The sequence below is a fragment of the Eurytemora carolleeae genome, unplaced genomic scaffold, assembly GCF_000591075.1.
Source record: "Eurytemora carolleeae unplaced genomic scaffold, Eaff_2.0 scaffold62, whole genome shotgun sequence".
Taxonomy (NCBI): domain Eukaryota; kingdom Metazoa; phylum Arthropoda; class Copepoda; order Calanoida; family Temoridae; genus Eurytemora; species Eurytemora carolleeae.
In genome coordinates this window covers 33,021-52,451 of record NW_019396429.1, presented here as the reverse complement: position 1 = coordinate 52,451, position 19,431 = coordinate 33,021, and the positions used below count along the sequence as shown (strand labels likewise).

The following is a 19,431-nucleotide window of genomic DNA, read 5'->3' as shown; positions in this document are numbered from 1 at the left end:
AAAGTACTGAAAATTATCTAGTTATGCATTTAACTCTTAACAATTAATATTCTAATTCTAATGAAGATTTTTTTCAGCAAATTTTTTTATGCAAATCAATATTTTCATGATAAATAATAGTTAGTTTCTCTTATTTGGAGGAAGGGGGGAAGGGGGTAAGGAATTTTATTGTTTAATTTTTTTAGCTTTCATTCTAATAAAATAATCTTAGATCCAAAAGCTTGGTTCACAGTTTAACCATTCTCCTATTTTAGTTTCCTGTCAGAGAGGCCCTTGAAAGCTGTCATCATATCTTCCAAGACTCCCCCCACCTCTCATTACTGGACTGGGACCTTCTACAATCTCTCAGAGATGTGCTTGTTCCTCTGGAGATATTAACGCTTAATGTTTGTAAATCTCACTTCACTCTGCTTGAGGTAAATGGTAAAATATAATTTCAACTACCCAGTTAAAAATCCGACAATGTCGACCCCTTCATTTTCATCAAATATTGAATACAACTTGAATTTTTAAAAAAATCCCTTTTAGGCTTTTAAAGACTAGTGGTTCTAACAGAAAATTTTAAGAACTTTGGAAAGAATGGATTTTCAAAAAAATATTCAATCATTAAAATTTTTAAAATAACTTTTAGGCTGAGTTGGCCTTCAGTGAGACCATTGAGATTCTGCGCTCTCTGAAAACTGACCTAGGATCCAGATTTGCCGAGGTTCTAAAGAAAAGGTATCTTCAGAGAAGACAGAAGGACTTAGTCAGTGTTCTGGGATTCCTGGAGAGTCCGGAGAAACCTGTTGGTGAGGAAATGTTTCCATACCTCACTTTTAATCACATGAAAGCTAAAGGAATAGAGATCTACCAAAGGTAATTAATTTTTTATTTTAATTTAATATTTTAATTTAATAAAAAATCAAAGGTCCGAAATTAACTAGAATTTAAATATCATTGTTGGTGATCTGAACTTTTGCAATTAGGCTCTTCTCGGACGATACAGATGAAACTGAACGTATGGTTATCGAAGAAGATGTTGGCAACAATACTGCTGAGGACCCAGATGAAGTAGAGGAATACTTCAAGATTGTCTCAAGAAGGATAAGCAAGAAGCTTCAGAAACCTGAAAATAAGACTAGGCAGTCCCCAGAGCAGGTTGTTTATTTATTTTATTAAAGGGATTAAAAATTAAGGCTTAAGTGAATAGAATAAGTGTAAACCGGCATATAAGTCCTGGGAAGGTTAAAATAACTTATGTCTCTTGTTTATTACTTATGTAACTAGAACCAATTTGAAATGTACAATTCTGAATTATTTTAGATGTTGGAGGAAGATTTTTCTAGAGCCAGTCGGACTGGAGAACTGTCCGATAGATTGATAAAACAGGCATTAGAAACTATTCCATCTAGCTCCACCAACTCGGAGTTTGTTTTCTCTGTTGCCGGTAGATTTGTCACGAAGATCAGGAACAGACTAAGTTTTAAAAGTCTTGACAACTTCACTTTCGGCAATTCATACTTCAAAAAACTAGATTAGAATCAGATTAATCGTACAGGCTTTGTTTACCTTCCCTTTCAAAATACTCTTGTAGTTCTTAATTTAGTTCTACTTACAGGATTGACTGCTATTTTAAGGATTTTCTGTTATAATAATCTACCTGGCACTTTTTCTGTTTTTTTAGTTTAAACTTTTCTACTTTCTAGTAATAACATAACAACTGATACTTTAACTGATAATTTAACTGATAATTTTGGATTTTGACAAACATATTTTGATAATTTCTTAAGACAAGGAAGGTAAACTTGAGAAAGTAGGTTGAAATATAAACATCTATTGAAAATATGTATTTTTTTTGATGAAAACAAATTGTTGGCCCTTTGTTAAACTTTTTAGTTCTCGAACGTGAAAATTACATCAACATAGTATTGGCTGAAATTTCTGATTTAACTTGCCTGATATTATTTTCCTTGTAAGCTAGTTGCTTTATTTAAATTAAAAGTTAAAACTTTAAAATTTCATAGACGTAATTATTGCAAAATTTCGCAAAATTACTTTGTAGAAATTACGCGAAATTGAAGTTATGCTAATAACGCATAATTAATAAAAAATTCGCGAAATTACCTTATAGAAATTACACAAAATTAGGCAGTAACTTTGCGAAATGGATATTTCTTCAATTACACGTAATCCTGCGAAATTACACGAAATGAAAATTATTACGCATAACTGCACGTAATTACGCGTAAGAGAATAATCTATTACGTTGGAAACCCTACTCCATGGATTTAATCTACTATCCGACCCCATGCTTGAAGGGATTGGAAGACTCGTGCCCTTACGAGTAACGTTGAACGAAGGGCTGTTTGTGGATCTTCTCCTTCCCTTCCCCAAGATGTCGAGTATTAGATCTGTTTCTCAACATGGCCCCCTCGGGTAAGTCCTCTTTTTCATCCATCATCTCATCAAACCTGTAAATAATCATTGATAATGTTTTGGTCAGATCTTCTGTCAGAGAGTTCTCATATCATCTATTATGTCTGTTTGCTCTGATTTTCTTCCCCCTCTTCCCTGCCTGACTCTGAAAGTCCCCTTTTTCATGCAAAAATGGCCCCTGTCCTTTGTGTGCTTTGTGAAAGTTTTATGTCTGCGCATGTCTTGTGTGAGAGTGGGGTTCAGGGAGGGGAGGAAGGCCAACCACATCAATCTCTAGTGGTATAACTAGATAGATAGTAGTTAACCTTCCACTCGCCTCTCACTTCACCATACCAACATTTACTTTGTTTGAGTTGTGGATGACGACTTATATCACCCCCCAATCCCTCTATCTACACAGTCTAGGCTAAATTTGCTGAGGTTTACTTTAAATTAGACAGCTCTAAACCCACATTTTTTTTTTGATTCCATATAATTATATTCAATAATTAAAACAAATATATAAAATGGATCCTGCACCTAAGGTATTAAGTAGACCTTTCAGTCCAACTTCTGAGAGAGAAAAGCTTATCCTGGAGCTTTCTCAGGGTCTTCCAGAATCTAGATCTTGGCTGGATAAGTTGGCATTAACCGCCATTCAAGCTCTCAGTCATGACAATGTTTCTGCAATCTTTAAGCCTGTCCCTGGGATTCCTGCTGTCTTTGTAGGTCAGTCTACTCCTGTTACCACTCATTCTGTAGCTGCTGCTACTGATTCTGCTGCCACTCCAGCTGTTTTAGAAAAGCTGTTTGCTCTCTCTGCCAATTCAGAACGCATTCCCAAGCATTTCATTCAACCTCCTAAACAATTTGGAACCGGTAAGCTATCAGATGAGGAAATCACAAGGTTAGGAAGTTTTAGGAAGGACACACGTTTCTCCTCTACGTTGGAAGCCCACCTGCAATGGTTGAACCAAATTGCTGGGGAGTGTCCTCACGCATCGGAGAAATCCTTGATTGATAACATTCATGTTTGTTTACCCCTGCCCTGTTTGAAGGATTCGGAATTTTTGCAAAGAAAAACCAACAGCAGTTTGTCTGACATTTTTGTCTATCTCCAAACCCACTATGGGTCTGCACTGAGCTGTTCCGAAGTTTTCAAATCCTTGTCAGATCTGACATCCTCTGTTGGTGAGATTGACCCCCTGACAGTCCTCCAGAGAATTTCCATGTTACTTTTGCAAGTGACTGAAGATACTGAGGATTGTGAGAGGGCAGCTCTCCGAGATAGTTTGTCTTATCTTTAAACATTGCTTGGGACAGAAATGTTCTTGAACCTTCAAATGTTTCTTGGTAACGGGGGTTTCAGTGATTTGTATCAAATTTGCAAAACCGATTACAATGAAATCTTACTCTCCCCCTATCAAGAAAAAATCCTGGGTTCAGGAAAAATTTGTAATATTACTGATGAGGATGTTCTACCTGAAACTTCCAATTCTTCTATCATCACAGCTCCTGCTGTTGATGAAGATGTTTTTCGCCAGATTATGGGTCGGAATGGTGTCTCTCTATCTTGCTTCCTGTGTGGTTCTCCTCAACATTTGATGAAGGAATGTCCCTCTTATCAACATCAGCCCTCAACTCCTCCTAAACCTCAGCATTCATCCTCAGGGAAAAAATCTTCTTCCTCCCGCCTTCCCTACGCCGATCTTAAATGTTCTCTCCACAAGAACAGCAATCATAACATCTCGGAATGTTACAAGCAGTTGAATATCCCGTGTCCGTTTCATGATGATTCCCACTCCCAAGCTGCTTGTAAGAGGTTGGATGCCGGTTCTTCAAAGAGTCCTCCTAAACAGCAGCCTCAACCATTGTTCCCTCCTTCCCAACCACAATACTCTGCCCAGCAAACACAACCACAAGGTTTCCAACAGCAACATCCTCCTCCAGGTTATCAACAACAGCATGCCAATCCAGGTTATCAACAGCTCTGGGTATCCACGGCTCCCTTCTGTTATCATCCTCTTTCATTCCCTCAACAGTTTCCTGGCCCTCCTCAAGGTTACCATCAGCAACCTCTTCGGCCTCAACCTTCTGTCCCTCAACCTGGAACTGCTCGACATCTTGCATTACAATGAGGTGACTCCTCCAATGCTTCCTCTGGAGATCCTCTTGATTTTGAGTAGGATTCAAAAATGCGCCTTCTCCGTGCTCTGTCAGAGTCCCTGCTTATGAAATATCGAAAAGTTATTGTGTTTGCTTAGATGCGCGCAATCTTAACAACCTTACAGCTGATGAGATTGTTTGCAGTCCGAACCCTGATACCATGATATCCGAATTAATGTTTATGAATCCAGATCAATCAAATTTAGAGACAAATAAAGATCATATATCGAATGTCCCAGAAGAACTTTTAGAATATTTGAACAGTCCCATAGATGATTCCGAGGATGATCAAATGTTTCTGTATTATGTTCATGTTGTCTATCACCCGCTTACTACCATTTTATCTGTATTTATACCATGCCAACAGTTTCTCTTTTAGTTTACATTCAAAATTTGGATGAATTACCTGTTTATTACTCCAAATTTTGACTCTTCTCTCTGGTTTTGCTATTGTCCGCGAAAACATTTCGAATTCTGGATAATTTTATTTTATTTTACTAACCACAAAGTGTACCATTTTCTGTCATATATTGAATATAAACAATGGTGAATATGTCTTATAACATAAACTTTGCAAATGAAGTGAATTGTGAATTTTGGCCGGATTATACTGTATACTGTGACATATATTCATCTTTTCCTTTTTAAGCATGTTGACATAAATGATTATTTTTTATCTTTTTATATTTTACAGGTCCACTTTAGTTACCTTTATTTTGCAAAAATATTTAGAATGACTTGATCATTTCTGGTTCAGGCTCGTCTTTATTTTTGATGCCACTTCCATTTCACAATTTTATTCTCTTCAGTTTTGCTTCAGTTTGCGGTCGTATTCGCTTTTCTATCAATCAACTAACTTTGTCCTTTGTCCCAGGTCCTTATTTTGTCTTTTATGTTTTCTTTAATTCAGTATTCTGATACAACTAGCGTTTTTTTTAGATTGGGGTGGTGGAGATCCTTCTTTATGATCATGCTTGTTGTCTCTCCGGTCTCCATGTCCTCCGACACAGGCTCTCCTTGGAAGAAACTTTTTTCTCCGACGTCCCAGACTTCTCCAAGTATTCTGTCTTTGTCCCTGGACTTATTTTGTCGACCTTCAATTGACATTGCTCAAGCAGTTGAGTCCTTCAATCAGTTTAACACTATTCTGCTATTATTGGAGGCTGTAATGTTTTCCTCGAACAATAGAGCTATCTTTTACAACACCTCCGATCCTACTGTGGTCCACTCTTCAAGGAACAAACATTGAAGCCCCGATTTCAAAATGTGAGCTTGTAGGATCTCCATACAAGGTATATTCAAAATCATGGGTTTTCGCAAAGGCTTTGTCGGAGGGATTTGTCAACACTTACCCTGAGAACTTAGCCATAAAATTAGATGCAGCTGGTGGTAAACCGTGACCTCTGACCAAGTTACCATCGCTTGAAAGAATCAGGTTTTTGACTCAGCAAATCCTTATCTCATCCTAGCAAAGAATAGTGAAAAATTTGGTTCTTCAACGCTGTCCTCTTCCAATATCACACTGTTCCCTTGAGACCGTCAGGTTAAAAGTCGTGTCACTCGAATGAAACCTTTTGCAGTAGATACATCCATGTCTAGAGATATCATAACAACCAATTTTAAAATCTGCACTGCGTGTTAAGATGGTTAAAAATCACTTTTTTTATTTTCGCGGATTTTCTCACTTTTTTACAAGAAATAAATCAACAATGTATCCAAATGCATTTAACAAAATGTGAAAATGCAAAAAATCTTTTTTATTTAAACAAAAACTGATATTAAAATAGTTCTTGTCACTAACAAAAATGATAATTACAATATTGTTTAACATATTCGACGTCCATTAAAGCTTAGAACTGAGGAAAGGAGACGCTCTCCATGTTCAGGATGTTCTTCCATCCTTTTATATCTGCTGTGGGTAGGTTTGAACTTGGAGTGAATTGCTTCGCCACATTGTTCAGCATATTTTGAAAGTCCACAATTATTGTACTCTACAAATGGTAAAACATGACAGAGTAATATGTGAATTTTCCAGGTTATAGACAACTTTCCTTGTGGTTAAAACCGCAGTCCAGGACCAACTTGTTGCACTCCACAGTGTTGGAGCTATCATCAGAGAAGGCCTCCGTAAACTAACTCATGCGTACAGTAACCTCTCTTATACCTTGCAATCCTTTGTAAACAATTCAGTCAACCTAATCCGATATCCTATTTTTTCCTTTTGAAAATAAAGAGGTTGATACTTTGTTCTGGTTTTCTTTTGTCTGAAGATTAAAGGGAAAGTTCCCGAAAAGAAAAAAGACAGTTTGTTTTATTTCTTGTAAAATGTAAATTTTAAAAAATTCTGCTTTAAATTTTTTATTTTCCCAACTTTTTCTATCAAATAAAGTATATCAAGTAAAACATAAATTGTCTTCTATTTATTTATTTTCAAACTTTTTCTTATCTTTAAGCCTTAGTAACCCTTCATTTGGCAACCTCAGACAGTGATCTAAATAATTGTGAAATGAAAAGGAATGTAAATGTTTACAAATAGTTTTATTATTCTTTAAATGCTGACAAACTTCTTTCCATCACAGATAATTTCATGTTTATATCACATATGATTTTGGTTTTTCGAAAAGACAAATAATAATTTGAAGATCATTCAAAACAATTGATATTCTTCACTTCAGGAGATCATCATAAATCCGGTCGTAATTCCTCGAGTGAAATCACTATAAGTCTATTAGATTATTAGAGACACCTCTCAATTTAATAGTTATTTCTCAGAGAACACTTGTTTTAATCTAAATGTTTTCAGGAGTTGATTCTTAATTATACTTATTGCATCGCTGATCGGTCTCAACCTGAAACAATAATTATTAGAAACACTGCGTAATGAGGTTATAAATATTAACAATCCCCATTTTGAATAAGAATTCACGTGTCTTGTACATCGTTTACAAGATTTTGAAACCAAAACTAAAGTGATTCTTTTATTCCAGTTTTCACACCTCAGTTAATTGATCCAGAAGGAGGAGGAGGTGGAGGCACTGAACTCATCCCAGGAGGCAACACAACCGGAGTAGTTCCGGGGGGAGGAGGCTGATCTGCCTCTTAATCCTGCCCCAGATCCTCCGTCACGATCAGAGTAGGAGCCGCCACCCTGGTAAGAGTACCTCGACTCCTCCGCTCCTGTACCCTGAACAGCCTACCATGAGGGGCAGCCACAGTAGAGTAGGCTGGCAGGGAACCCTCAGATCCAATTATGGGTCATCCGGTCGAACCAGATATCCTCCTCTGGAAGTCCATAGCTAGCTTAAAATAAGGATAACTTTGACTTAATTAGAACTAGATTTGATTTTTTTTATTAATTAGAAATCAAATTTCAAGTGATTCAATCTTAGCCGTAATGAAAATTTTCTTTGAGATTTTATTGAAACTGAAATCCAACATGTTTGCAAAGAAATTGAATTTTAAAAGATACAGCTCTAACTTGTATAAAGGACTAGTAGGTACACCAATTTCTTGGTCCCGGAACCCTATTTCTTTCTATACATTATTCAAAAATCAAAGTTGTGTTACCTGTCTTCAGAATCTAACTCCTCCAGGTCCTCTCATTATCCCAGAGAATATATCACCAGGACGAGGGACAGGAGAACAGCAACAGATCTTGTACCCCTGACGACTCTCCATACAACCCAGGCCAGGATCAGGAACAGAGCATCGACAAGCAGGACCACAACAGTCATCTTGACTATCATAGAGAACTGCTCAACGGCCTTCTCCTTCAATCCGTCCAAATCTAAACCAAGACTATCCAAGACAAACCGCACCAAGCCATTCCGTCCATCATCCGGCTCTCCTGTGGGTCCATGCAGGATATCTAAAAAAAAAAAATTACATTTAGGACCAATTCCACATTAATTTCACAATATTTTAATCACACTTTTATTGCACATTACCCCATGTTCATGTACCCAATCCTATCAATTTCATTTATTTCAATTTGAGTTTACCCAAATCCATTCAATTTGATTTTATTTGATTTCATTTAGTTTCATTCCATTTCATTCTAGTTCGTTCAATCTTATCTTATTCAACCTTAATTCGGCCTTATCCCTTTCAATTTCATTCATCACAATTAAATTATGATTAAATTTGCATTTTTCTTTAGTTATTTCAACATTTCTCCATCAGTATGTCCCATAAAACGACGACTTAAAGTTTGACACAGAAAATGTTTATCTAGTCTCCCCCCCCCCATATTATTGATGAATTTTGAATTGATGCTTTACCTTTCATACTCTCCGATCCTCCCAACGAGACATCCACCGGCTTCGTAAGTGAATCTAATCCTGCTGGATCATCTGAACGAACCTTGACTCCCAAGTTCATACTTGACTTCTTAGAAGAGAACTTGATACTTGACTGCTTAGAAGAGAACTTGATACTTGACTGCTAAGAAGAAAACTTGATACTTGACTGCTTAGAAGAGATATCCGCACACCTTGCCAACTGACTAGAGAATGGCATTTTGGCGGGAAACCGGAACCGATCCGAGCCGACCAATCAGCTGTTCACCAGAGCCGACCCAGATGAACCGAATATGGGGCCCATTGTATGGTGGGAACCATTTAACACCAGGGATTCCAAAATATGTTGAATCAAATGAAAAAAAAAACAATTTATTTCTTTTAGGAAACCATTCTTTTTTTTTGAAAGGGGAATTTGTGAACGAGGATTGAATATAATTAATATCATTACTTTGTAAACCCTGAGCCCAGGATTATATTTCAAGTCTGTCTATGAATGTTGTCTTGCTTCCTTATTTTCCTTATCTAATTAAGAGGCAGTTCAAGTCTGGGCCCCTTCCCTGTATTCAATAGATTCGAAAAATAAACAAAGAATCATTGGTTCCTAATATTCATGTATACTCATTCTATCATCTATTAGGTTTTCATCAAATTGCAGAATTGTCATCTTTGCTTGCTTGCAAGAAAAAAAGATAAAATACTTTTAAAGAAAATGAGTCGTGAATAACATTGGTGGATGAATTGAAAATTGTTGAAAAGCAGCAAGTGTTTTTTTTTATACAATTTTTAACAAACGAATGCCTACATATTGAGATTGTATGCATATACTTGTTGCTAACAGTTTTGCAGACTTGAATAGGTCAATGAAGCCTTGAAACAGGGTTGTCTATAGACATAAATGATTGACGAAGGATGAAAAATGACTTCCATACAGGTCTGTCTTGCTTATTATTTTAGGTGAAAATTCGCCAGAAAAAGAGGAACCTGAACCTAGCCTACTATGCCTTGAACTAGGTCAAACTCCACCCAAGCCAAGGATTTTGCACAGAGCACGGCGAGAATTCTGCAAAACCTTTTGCAAGCAATGAGCAGTCTAGGTCTGGACATGGTCAAGGAGCGTTCACAGTTCCTCTTGCATATGATCAAGCAATGCCCTGTCATAATTATTATGAGAAAAAATCATTAATATGAAAATGAATAAATAAGAAGACTATATATATATTTATATATTTCTCGTTTCTGCTGGATTACTATTACAAAGAGTAAAATGGAAGCGTAAACAGTTTTTTTTCTAAAATCTGTTTCAAGATTCTTATGAATCACTAACCAGCGGTCTAAAAAAAAGACTTGCAACCCCCCCCCATTTTAGGTTTCTTGGTACATTCACTCTCTAGATTAGGTTAATGATTGACTTTTTCATTCTTTAACTAGAATAGTTTAATATTTTAGGAAATTCTACCAGCAACAACCTATTGCAATAGAGCTGGGAGTTGTCTTGGGACTGCTGGAAAAGGGACCAAATTAAAAAAATTGAGCTGTTGCTGAACTGCCTACTGCAAGTTCAAATTTGAACTATCAATTCAAAGTTGATGAAGGATTTGGTTCAAATTTTACCTGGCGGTAGGTAGTGCAGTTAGGTCTAGTTCCTCAAATAGTAATCACCGCCACCCAAATCTGTTTTGTGGCAAGTGCGCTCCTCAATTGGTAATCTCCACCACCTCAAATAGTAATCAGCCCAAAAAAGCATAACATTAAATCGTTTATTTCTTAGAAATAAGACCATATTGACCTCTTTTAATGGCCCTATGGTGCACAATATTGTTTAAGCTTTCTTTATTGCTCCTTAGTTTCCAAAATAAATCAATAAATATGCCACACTAAGTGCTAGAAATATATTATGTTTTTTAGTTTCAAGTTTCGCTTTAAGAATGTTTGAGGCATTTTCCTCTGAATGTTGTTTTAAACTCCTTATATGGAGAGGAAACTTTAACCCATTATTAGTGGACTAAATACTTCATTTTCAGTAGTTGGTGTGATGAGGCTAATTTTTCAAAATTTTATGTTCATTCTATGCATATAATTAGTTTTGTTGTAGATGTTGAACTTGAGTAGGCGAATACAAAAATCTAAACTCTGTAAAGGTTTTTTGAAAATATCTTTTAAATAGAGATTGATATTACTTTGGGAGCGATGAGATAATTTTTAGTAAATTTTAAGTCCTTTCTATGCATATTATTAGTTTTGTTGTAGGTGTTGAACTCGAGTTGGCGAATACAAAAATCTAAACACTGTAAAGATTTTTTGAAAATATCTTTTAAATGGAGATTGATATTACTTTTGGGCGCAATGAGATAATTTTTAGTAAACAGGCAGCCCGACCTTTTTGTATCTTGACGCTAATCATGAAATGCAGTCATTGAAGTGGCAAATTGGATCTAAGATTCAGCTAAAATGAACTGTGCCTTGATTCTCAGTTTTTGTTGACCAAACAAATCTGAAAATAATTTGAAAATTTAGTTTAAGTCAATACAGATGCCATAAAACCCCGATAGATGTCGAAAATTGTGTTAAAAGTGCATTAAATTCAAATCACAGAAAACAAAATTTTACGGTGATTACTAATTGAGGAGCGCGCTTGTCGCAAAACAAATTTGGGTGGCGGTGATTACTATTTGAGGAACTCTGGACTCTAGTATGGGAGAACCTGAGATCTTAAGCCAAAATGTTACTTTCTCTGCTGTCTGCAGATAAAGTGTAACGAAGGTTTTTATGCTTCGTCTATGTCAGTAATTAACACAGAATGCTATTTATTACGCTTCCCTGTAAAGCCCCTAAATTATTTATATTTACTCCTGGTGCATGGCCAATTTACCATTAGATACCGAAAAAGAATATCCATAGATGTCATTCTTATTAATTCGTCAAGATCCCAATCATAAAAAATATTTATTAGATAGATGGTCTATTTATCGTGAGACAATTGAATTTCCTCTAATAAGGCTAAAGGCAAATTCCAATCAACTGATGGTTCTGAAGCCAATTTTGCAAAGCTGGCGATATCGAGGGAAATGATAAGGATCTTGCTAGATTTTCTTCCTCCTGTGATGTAGAAGAGGATCTTGATAGATGATCTGCCATAACTGCTCCTGGAGAGGATAGTCGGGGGGTATGAACATTGTAAACTCTGCATCTGAGATATGAGGACAGAATGTGTATGGCCCTGATCATGATGGAAGCTTCATTATCGTTTACCACATGTCTCTTCCTCCAGCCGTGGACGACAGCAGTGTTGTCAACATGTAAGACTACGTTGGTTCCAGATAGTGATGATGGAAATGATAAGAAAGGTAAGAGTACCCCTATGGCTTCTAGGTTGCTGCTTTTTGCAGCAAATCGTGTACCTGCATTATCTTTTGCATAGAATAATAGGCTATGAGGCCAAAATATCCTTGAGATTTTTAAGAAAGTAGTCTGATCCCTTGAATGTAGAACGGAAGCGGCTCCGAACTTCTCACCCTCAAGACTGTTAGGAGACTTGGATAGATCTATCCCTGCTGCATCAGATGTGCAATGGATGGAGTAGATTGGAGGGAAAGATGGTCTAGGGTGTATTGGTAACCCGTGTCTGCTAAAATTAATGATGTTTGACCAGATTTTCAAATCTGATCTCACAGAATTAGGGATAAACATTTCTGTTCTGTTGTCGGACTTGAATTTTCTGATAAAGCTGTACAGGGGGAGTCTAAAAGCTTTGGTAAATGGTGCCATACTCCCAAAATTCTCAAGGCAACCTGCTATCTCTTGAACTGTAAGGAGGTTTGTTGTCCTTCTTGTGAGAAACCGTGAAATTTTCCTTGTCAAGTCATCTGCCTTCCGATCTGGAAAGGACCAGGATATGGGACTGGAGTTAAAGTTGAACCCCAATACAGTACCCCTGGTCTGATTAGTAAATGCCTTGTCTTTGTTGGGACAGTCGGGGGCCAACTCTATTCTGAGATCCGAGCAAAGTTTCTTGTACACAGCTGAGAATTTATCTGTTAATCCGGACTCTTTGGGAGATACTACTGTCACATCATCCAGAGTTCTGTGTGTAAGAATTCTTGGGAAACCGCTGAAGATGCAAGCTAAGGATAGCACAAGTTCTCCCAGATTGTCGAATGCTTCCACAGAATTCACTGATCCAAACACCAAGGATAATTCAACGAAATATCTATCCAACCATGAGAATCCTTGCAACCTTAGGTCTTCAACCTTTACTGGGACGTTCTTGTAGGCATCGCACCAGTCATGCTTAGACATCACAGCTCCAGGTCCGGACTCTAGTAAAGAGTAACAGAACAGTCTTGTACTTGACATTGATACTGATCTAGAAGAGCTCGGAGTAGTATTATTGTTGTAGCATTCCTTCTCTGGGTGGGATAAGTTCATCACTAAGCGTATCTTATCTTTTTGCTTTATCCCTGTCATTGTGTTAGATCGAAACCCCTCGAGCGGCATATCTTTAAAGGGACCTGCAATAAATCCCTTGATGATGCCTGAAGCAATGGTATCCGATACTCTCCCTCCTGAATCTGCTAGGTTTGAACTATTCTTGCAAACAATTGGGGGAAGGTTCAATTTTTGGTAGGAATTAGCTCCTTCCTTTAAAGACAGAATTGCTTTTTCTCCCCATGTTTGGACAGGAGCTGGGAGCTGATCAAAATAATCTAGATATAGAGAGTGCAGCAATTCAATATTTACTCCTGTCTGAGGGCTTCCGGGAAGATCTTGATATGGCCATTTATCCCAGTAATCAGGATTTGGTGAAGAAATATAATCTTTCAGGATAGGTATGTCAGGAACCTTCTTTCTCCATCCCACTTGGGTTTGGATCGAATTGGTTTCTGAGGATGCGGGGCTGTGCAGCCAAGAGTTGACTATCGACCAATCTGGGGGAAGACCAAAGTCGCTGTAGTCCAAACTGTTACCTAGTCAAAAAAAAAAAACCTTATTTCAGTATCATAATATCTTTACTAAATTCATCCATTGTAACATTGTGTTGCATTCCTGTCATGAAACATTAAATTATCTTAAAACCCTGTATTGGGCCTAATTCTTGTGACCCACTAACCATGATCATTATTAAGCATGTTGTCCTCATAAAATATTCATATTGTTCCCTTCTATCATAAATATAGTTCTATTGTGAATTCAACCATGTAAAATCAGTCAGCTAAAATTCATTATTCTTACAGTGATAACCAGAAAACTGTGACATATGAAGACGACATTAAAGTAATATTGAACTGTATTTAATATTTTAACCGAGTAAATAGCCTAACTAGTAGTTATTAGTCACTTATTACATGAAATGGGTCTGTTGACATAGCACAATTGCTGTGCCTCATTGGACTATCTAGTCATAAATTGAGCCTAAAAGTCGACTTTATATCCTATAGTTTTCAGGTTATCACGTACAAGCAGGCTACATTCTTTATTAGCCGTCAAATAGTCCCATAGAGTATTGAGAAAGCTGTTTGTTTTGTAAACTTGTAGCATATAAGGCCCAAAATAATGTCTCACATGACCTCGGAGAATTGTAAATATTTCCAAAACAAGATAAAGAAATTGAGTCTTTGCCAAAATCTACAATTTTCCATTACATGTATCTTTGAAACCCGATGTTGCAGACCTCAGATATTTCATATTATAAATTCTGTTAAATGAAATAATTTAAGTTTGAAATATCAAAAGTCTACACCACCAGGCTGCAAAGATGTAGGAATTTGAAACTCTGATTCCTTGGCAAAAACTCAATTCCCCCTTTACAATTTCGGAAATCAGCTCATGCTGACAGAAAATTTCCCTAGATTAATATTAAAATAGATTTCCTATGGGTTTTATACTGAAATCTTACAATAGGGTGCAAAGTTCACTTAAAACTGGTATAAAATTAAGGTTCTGAAGTCAAAACTTGTACTGAAAATGTTGGGACATTTCATCAACAAATTTACAAGTGTCCACATCAAATATCAAGATCTAAATTTCAATAAAGCGATATTCTGCACAAAAGTTGCAACCTCATACTACTAATTTGTTATTCCAAATCATGATAAACTTATACTTCAGGTCTTTTATCAGGCTTGGAAACTACAGCCCAGGTGCTTAAACTGTATGACATTTATTTTTTCTTTCATTTAGAAAACTGATCAGGGTATCAAAAATATATTTAATTAATTTTCACTCAAAAATTTTTATTTTGTTATCTCATAAATTCTCTAGATGAAAACACACAAATAAAATTTACAGTAATGCGTACAACTATAGTTCATTGATAGAATTTCATAGAAGCATTTAAATATATCACGGTCTCAAATATGACTTAAGAATTAAAATCACGACTCTAATTGTGTTTAAACTGGGGGTGCGGCTGGTTACACTTGAAACAGACGTGTTTCAATGGACGAGGGTTTGCTCCGCTCCTGCTGGGCATCATGCAGAAATGAAGGTTCTGAGATGGACAGATGCCCTGGTTGTAACGGATACAAATTTCTCCACCAGCATAGGAACTCTTCCTTTTACTGTTTGAATTGTAGTGGGACGAAGATGAGAGAGGGAGTGGAGAGAACTTGGACTTTCCTAGGCTGGGTGGATTCCGGAGCTAAGTTGAGTTTTGATTCTGGTTCTCTTGAACTGAAGAAGAGGGCTGGGAGCCCAGACTGTTGTCTGCAACGAAGTGCTGCCAAGTGTTTCTTAGCAACTCTACACTAAGAGGGGGATCAGCCGATCTCCACAGTTTGGCATTCTTTAGGAAAACAGTGTTGCAGAAGTCAGTTAAAATCTTTGCTTGGTTTCCTTGTATCTCGTTGATCATGAACTGGTGGTGTTCCAAGAAGAGAATCAGCGCGGCAGGTGCTGGATACCAGGGAATGGCCATAAAGCTCGCGGTCTGATATGCTCTCAAAGATTGCTTCAGCTCTGCCATTGAGAAAATATCCTTATAATTTTCTCCTACTCCAATAGCCTCACCATTACCCAGGAGAGAGAATTTCGCTTGTGAGGAGCTGGTTGTTGACGAAGAGTTGAACCTACTAAACATTCTCAGGCACATGCTAGTTAACCCAGGATTATGAACTTCAACCCAACCTCTAGCTGAGACACAATGACTGAGACCAAGGAAATCTAGATCGTAATTATCTGAGGGTGGTAATCCATTGGCTGGAACTACCTTCTTTGCTGCAACCATAAGCTCCCTGATTGACAGTCTAGGGAATCTATCAAACCTGACTGGACAAAGACTGTTCAACGAGTCATCAATATGACTTCCGGTGTGCTTTGGTTGGATTAGAGCACGATTGTTAGCCTGAAGTTGGTTTGCTATCCCTTGCCTGCTCATATCGGTTGAGGTGAGGTTAGCCTTGTTCATTGAAGACAATTCCTGCAAAGAGGCTTTCTGTATTAAGTTTCCAGGAATATTCAATGTCCAAGGGAAAAGATCTCTAATCTGTTCCAATTCGGGTTCGGAGTATTTCAGACCTGTAGAGCTAGAACCTGTATGAGGATCCGGAGGACCGCTCTGGGGTTGGAAAACATTGCTATTCTCCTGAGGATAGGAGATCAAAGGTTCACTCACGTGAATCCTTGTTGCCTCCCTCCTTAAACCTTCACAAGAGTTTAACGCCTCTTCTTGGAGAATCAAATCAATTTCTTCTTGAACTTCCGGATCACCTGGTGTTCCTGAAACAGACATTTTACAAATTTTGAAAAAATGACACAATGCAAAGTCTTTTCTAAACATGCTATCGATCCCTGGGAAAGTGATGTGATTTAGCGTAAGAATTTCTGTCCTTTCATAGAATTGATTTTCACAACTCTTGTTCCCTGGGAACTATTGCACTCTGATAAAACTTTTGGCAAGCCTACTGAGGTTTTCTTTCCAAATTTGAAATGTGTTACCATTTTTTAACCAATGCTGTATTCATAAAATTTAGAAAAAATGACTGAACCATGAAAGACTAGTAAAACTGGTATATTTAATTATTTAAGAACATCATGAAAAAATGTACACAAGTCTTGAAACATATTCTATTGAAACTTGGGGGGGGGGGGGGAGGGGATGATCTGTCCCTACAAGGAAGTGACTAAAGCTGAGGAGATTTTCTGAAATATCTTTTCTTTTTGGTGAGAATCCAGTCTTTCATAACGAGATATACAATCACTGTTCCATCTACTCTATCCTCTGACTTCATCTGAATTCAATAGAGAAGGCATCCTCTGAAGCTCAGAAGGTAACCCTGCCCGGAAACTATGAGCCGAAATAGAATGGTCTCTGAAATCTATTCTGAATTTAAGCAGTGATTTCAGAGCAATATTGACATAATCAATAGTGAAAATATAACCATCGTCGTCGCAGAAGAGGGGAAGATGAGAAGGTAGGCTCCTTTTAGATACTGAAGATAAATGAGATTTTAGAGCTAGAACAGGACAGAGTCCCTTATATGGGAATGGGAACAAGTACAAGAACTCTCCTTTAGGGTTCTCAGATTTGGGACATCTCAGGTGTATCATGATCCCGGAGTCTCTGACAAGCACATCTCTAACTCGTAGAGTTGAGGATGCATCAAACGATGTTCTAGAGGGTCCAACTAATTCCCCCATTCTAGCACTTGCAAAGAAAGCTACTGAAAACAAGGCCCATACTGCAGTCTTGAGATAAAGAGACCAACTGAATCTCTCTATCTCCTTTTTCAGAGCTTGTAGTAATGGCAGAGAAACAACTCTTCTTTTGTTTGAAGAAGGTGGATTACTCAGGTTCTTAGCCCCTCTGATCAATATTTGTATCATGTCATCTTGCAGAATATGTGGGGCAGGGAAACCCTTGATGAGATGGATATATCTCATGGCAGACAGATAGTTTATCACTGAAGCTGAGGAAAGCTTTCCTTCCGACAATGCATATGACGTGTAAGCTCGAACTGCTCCGATGTCGAGGGGCCATGTGTAAGTAACTCTTAAGAAAACCTCAAACTTTTGGAAGCTTCTCAAGGCTGAAGAATAGTTTCTCCAGGTACTATTCGATATAGAGGCTGCTACCAAATCCTGCGTCTTGAGCAATAATGTGCCAGGTGGGATGAAAGATTTGTTCTTGAGGATAAGCGATGGATTTGTAAGCTTAGAAATACAACCATTTGGGCGTCCAGCTGAGTATTTGGGATATAAATTGCATAATGGAGTAAAGCCATTCTGATTCTGCGAGTTAACAGGAAACACAAGGTTACTATTACCTGGAGTAATTACTGGACCATGTGTTGATTTTCTCTTCTTGGGTGCTGAAGTAACCGTTTCCTTAGATCTATCTCGATCCAGCTCTGCTCCAAACATTTGGATTGGGGAACCCTGCCTTGGAGATGCAACCTGCTTACGAGCTTCATCCCAAATTACATGATCATGTTTCGGTAATTCAGCGTAGATGAGGGAGAGACCTGGAAATTATTCTTAGATTAGAATATACCTCTATTATTCAATTGCAATGGGGGGGGGGATGAATGACCAAAGTTTTACTTTGTGGCAGAGGTATGGATACATACTTTCGTGGAAGTTATGCTTTGCTTAAGTGTACTTCAGAGGCATTTCATCATTTTGTGAAACTTGGCTTCAAAACATAAAATAAAATCTACATTTTCGTGAAACAAAATGAATGCTCAAATTACTTCTTTTCCTTACCTGAGCAAAATATCTCTGGGTTATTAGTGATATTGTCTACAAAATCTTCTATCTGTCCCTCTCCCAAGACGAAGATAGACGGCTTTGGACCAAATAAACCACCTTCTCTGAAGAAATGGCAAGAGAGAGGGATGGAAGATACTAAGACTGCAGGAGTTAATGGTTGGCTGAGCACTGGGTGCGAGTTCAGGGTTGCTGCATGAGCTGGAAGTGCTTGAATCTCAAGTGTTAAACCCAGAGTAGATGAACCTGCGCAGATCGCATAGCAAATACTGACATCTAAGGGATGCTGAGGTTGTTTGTGACCTAAAAATCAAAATTTTGTGGTGCTTTGTTTTGTTGAACTAAGTTTATTTCTTTACTTCTATAAATGATATTGTACCTTTACTGGCCTTGGATGGCCATGATTCCAGAAAAGAAATTACGGTAGCTTCTATATCGTCCTCCTGAATTTCATCTTGTGAGAAATCAGGCTGTTCTACAGAGACTGTAGCGATACGTTTCTCCAGTAGGGATTTTACACTTATCCAGGAGGTGGAGGTACCGTTAGCTAAAAACTGCACTGAAGCCGGGTTGATAGAAAGGTGGAGGTTGTATCCTTCTTTAAGATTGAGATCGCATGTTGGGATTGATAGATTCAATTCTTCTCCGCGTAGTCGAAGCTAGATTAAATCAAATGAAATACTAAAATTGAAATTATATTGGAAAATAGTTGTTGCATCTTTATATAAATTTGGCTTGTCTGTTTATTTATTTATGCTTTACAGTTTTTTATTTTTTATTTTGTAAAAAATGTATTTATTCGATTTTGAATTAAATCAATTTTAAATTTTCCTTCTATTTAAAATCTGCAAAATTTTCCTCTTCT

General features: G+C 37.4%; 1 protein-coding gene across 1 annotated transcript; it reads right to left on the bottom strand.

The window, feature by feature from the left end:
- Positions 1-16,962: 16,962 nt before the first annotated feature.
- On the bottom strand, positions 16,963-19,283 carry LOC111703126 (uncharacterized). Its single transcript, XM_023474990.1, has 2 exons — positions 18,946-19,283; positions 16,963-18,869 (listed from the first exon to the last, which is right to left on the bottom strand). Exon 2 carries the CDS (start codon positions 18,219-18,221, stop codon positions 17,073-17,075), a length of 1,149 nt encoding a protein of 382 aa, XP_023330758.1. The 5' UTR covers positions 18,222-18,869; positions 18,946-19,283; the 3' UTR covers positions 16,963-17,072.
- Positions 19,284-19,431: the final 148 nt, after the last annotated feature.

Bases quoted from the DNA above. Each gene is read 5' to 3' on its own strand.
- LOC111703126 (XM_023474990.1), bottom strand. From the start codon at position 18,221: ATGTTTGGAGCAGAGCTGGATCGAGATAGATCTAAGGAAACGGTTACT.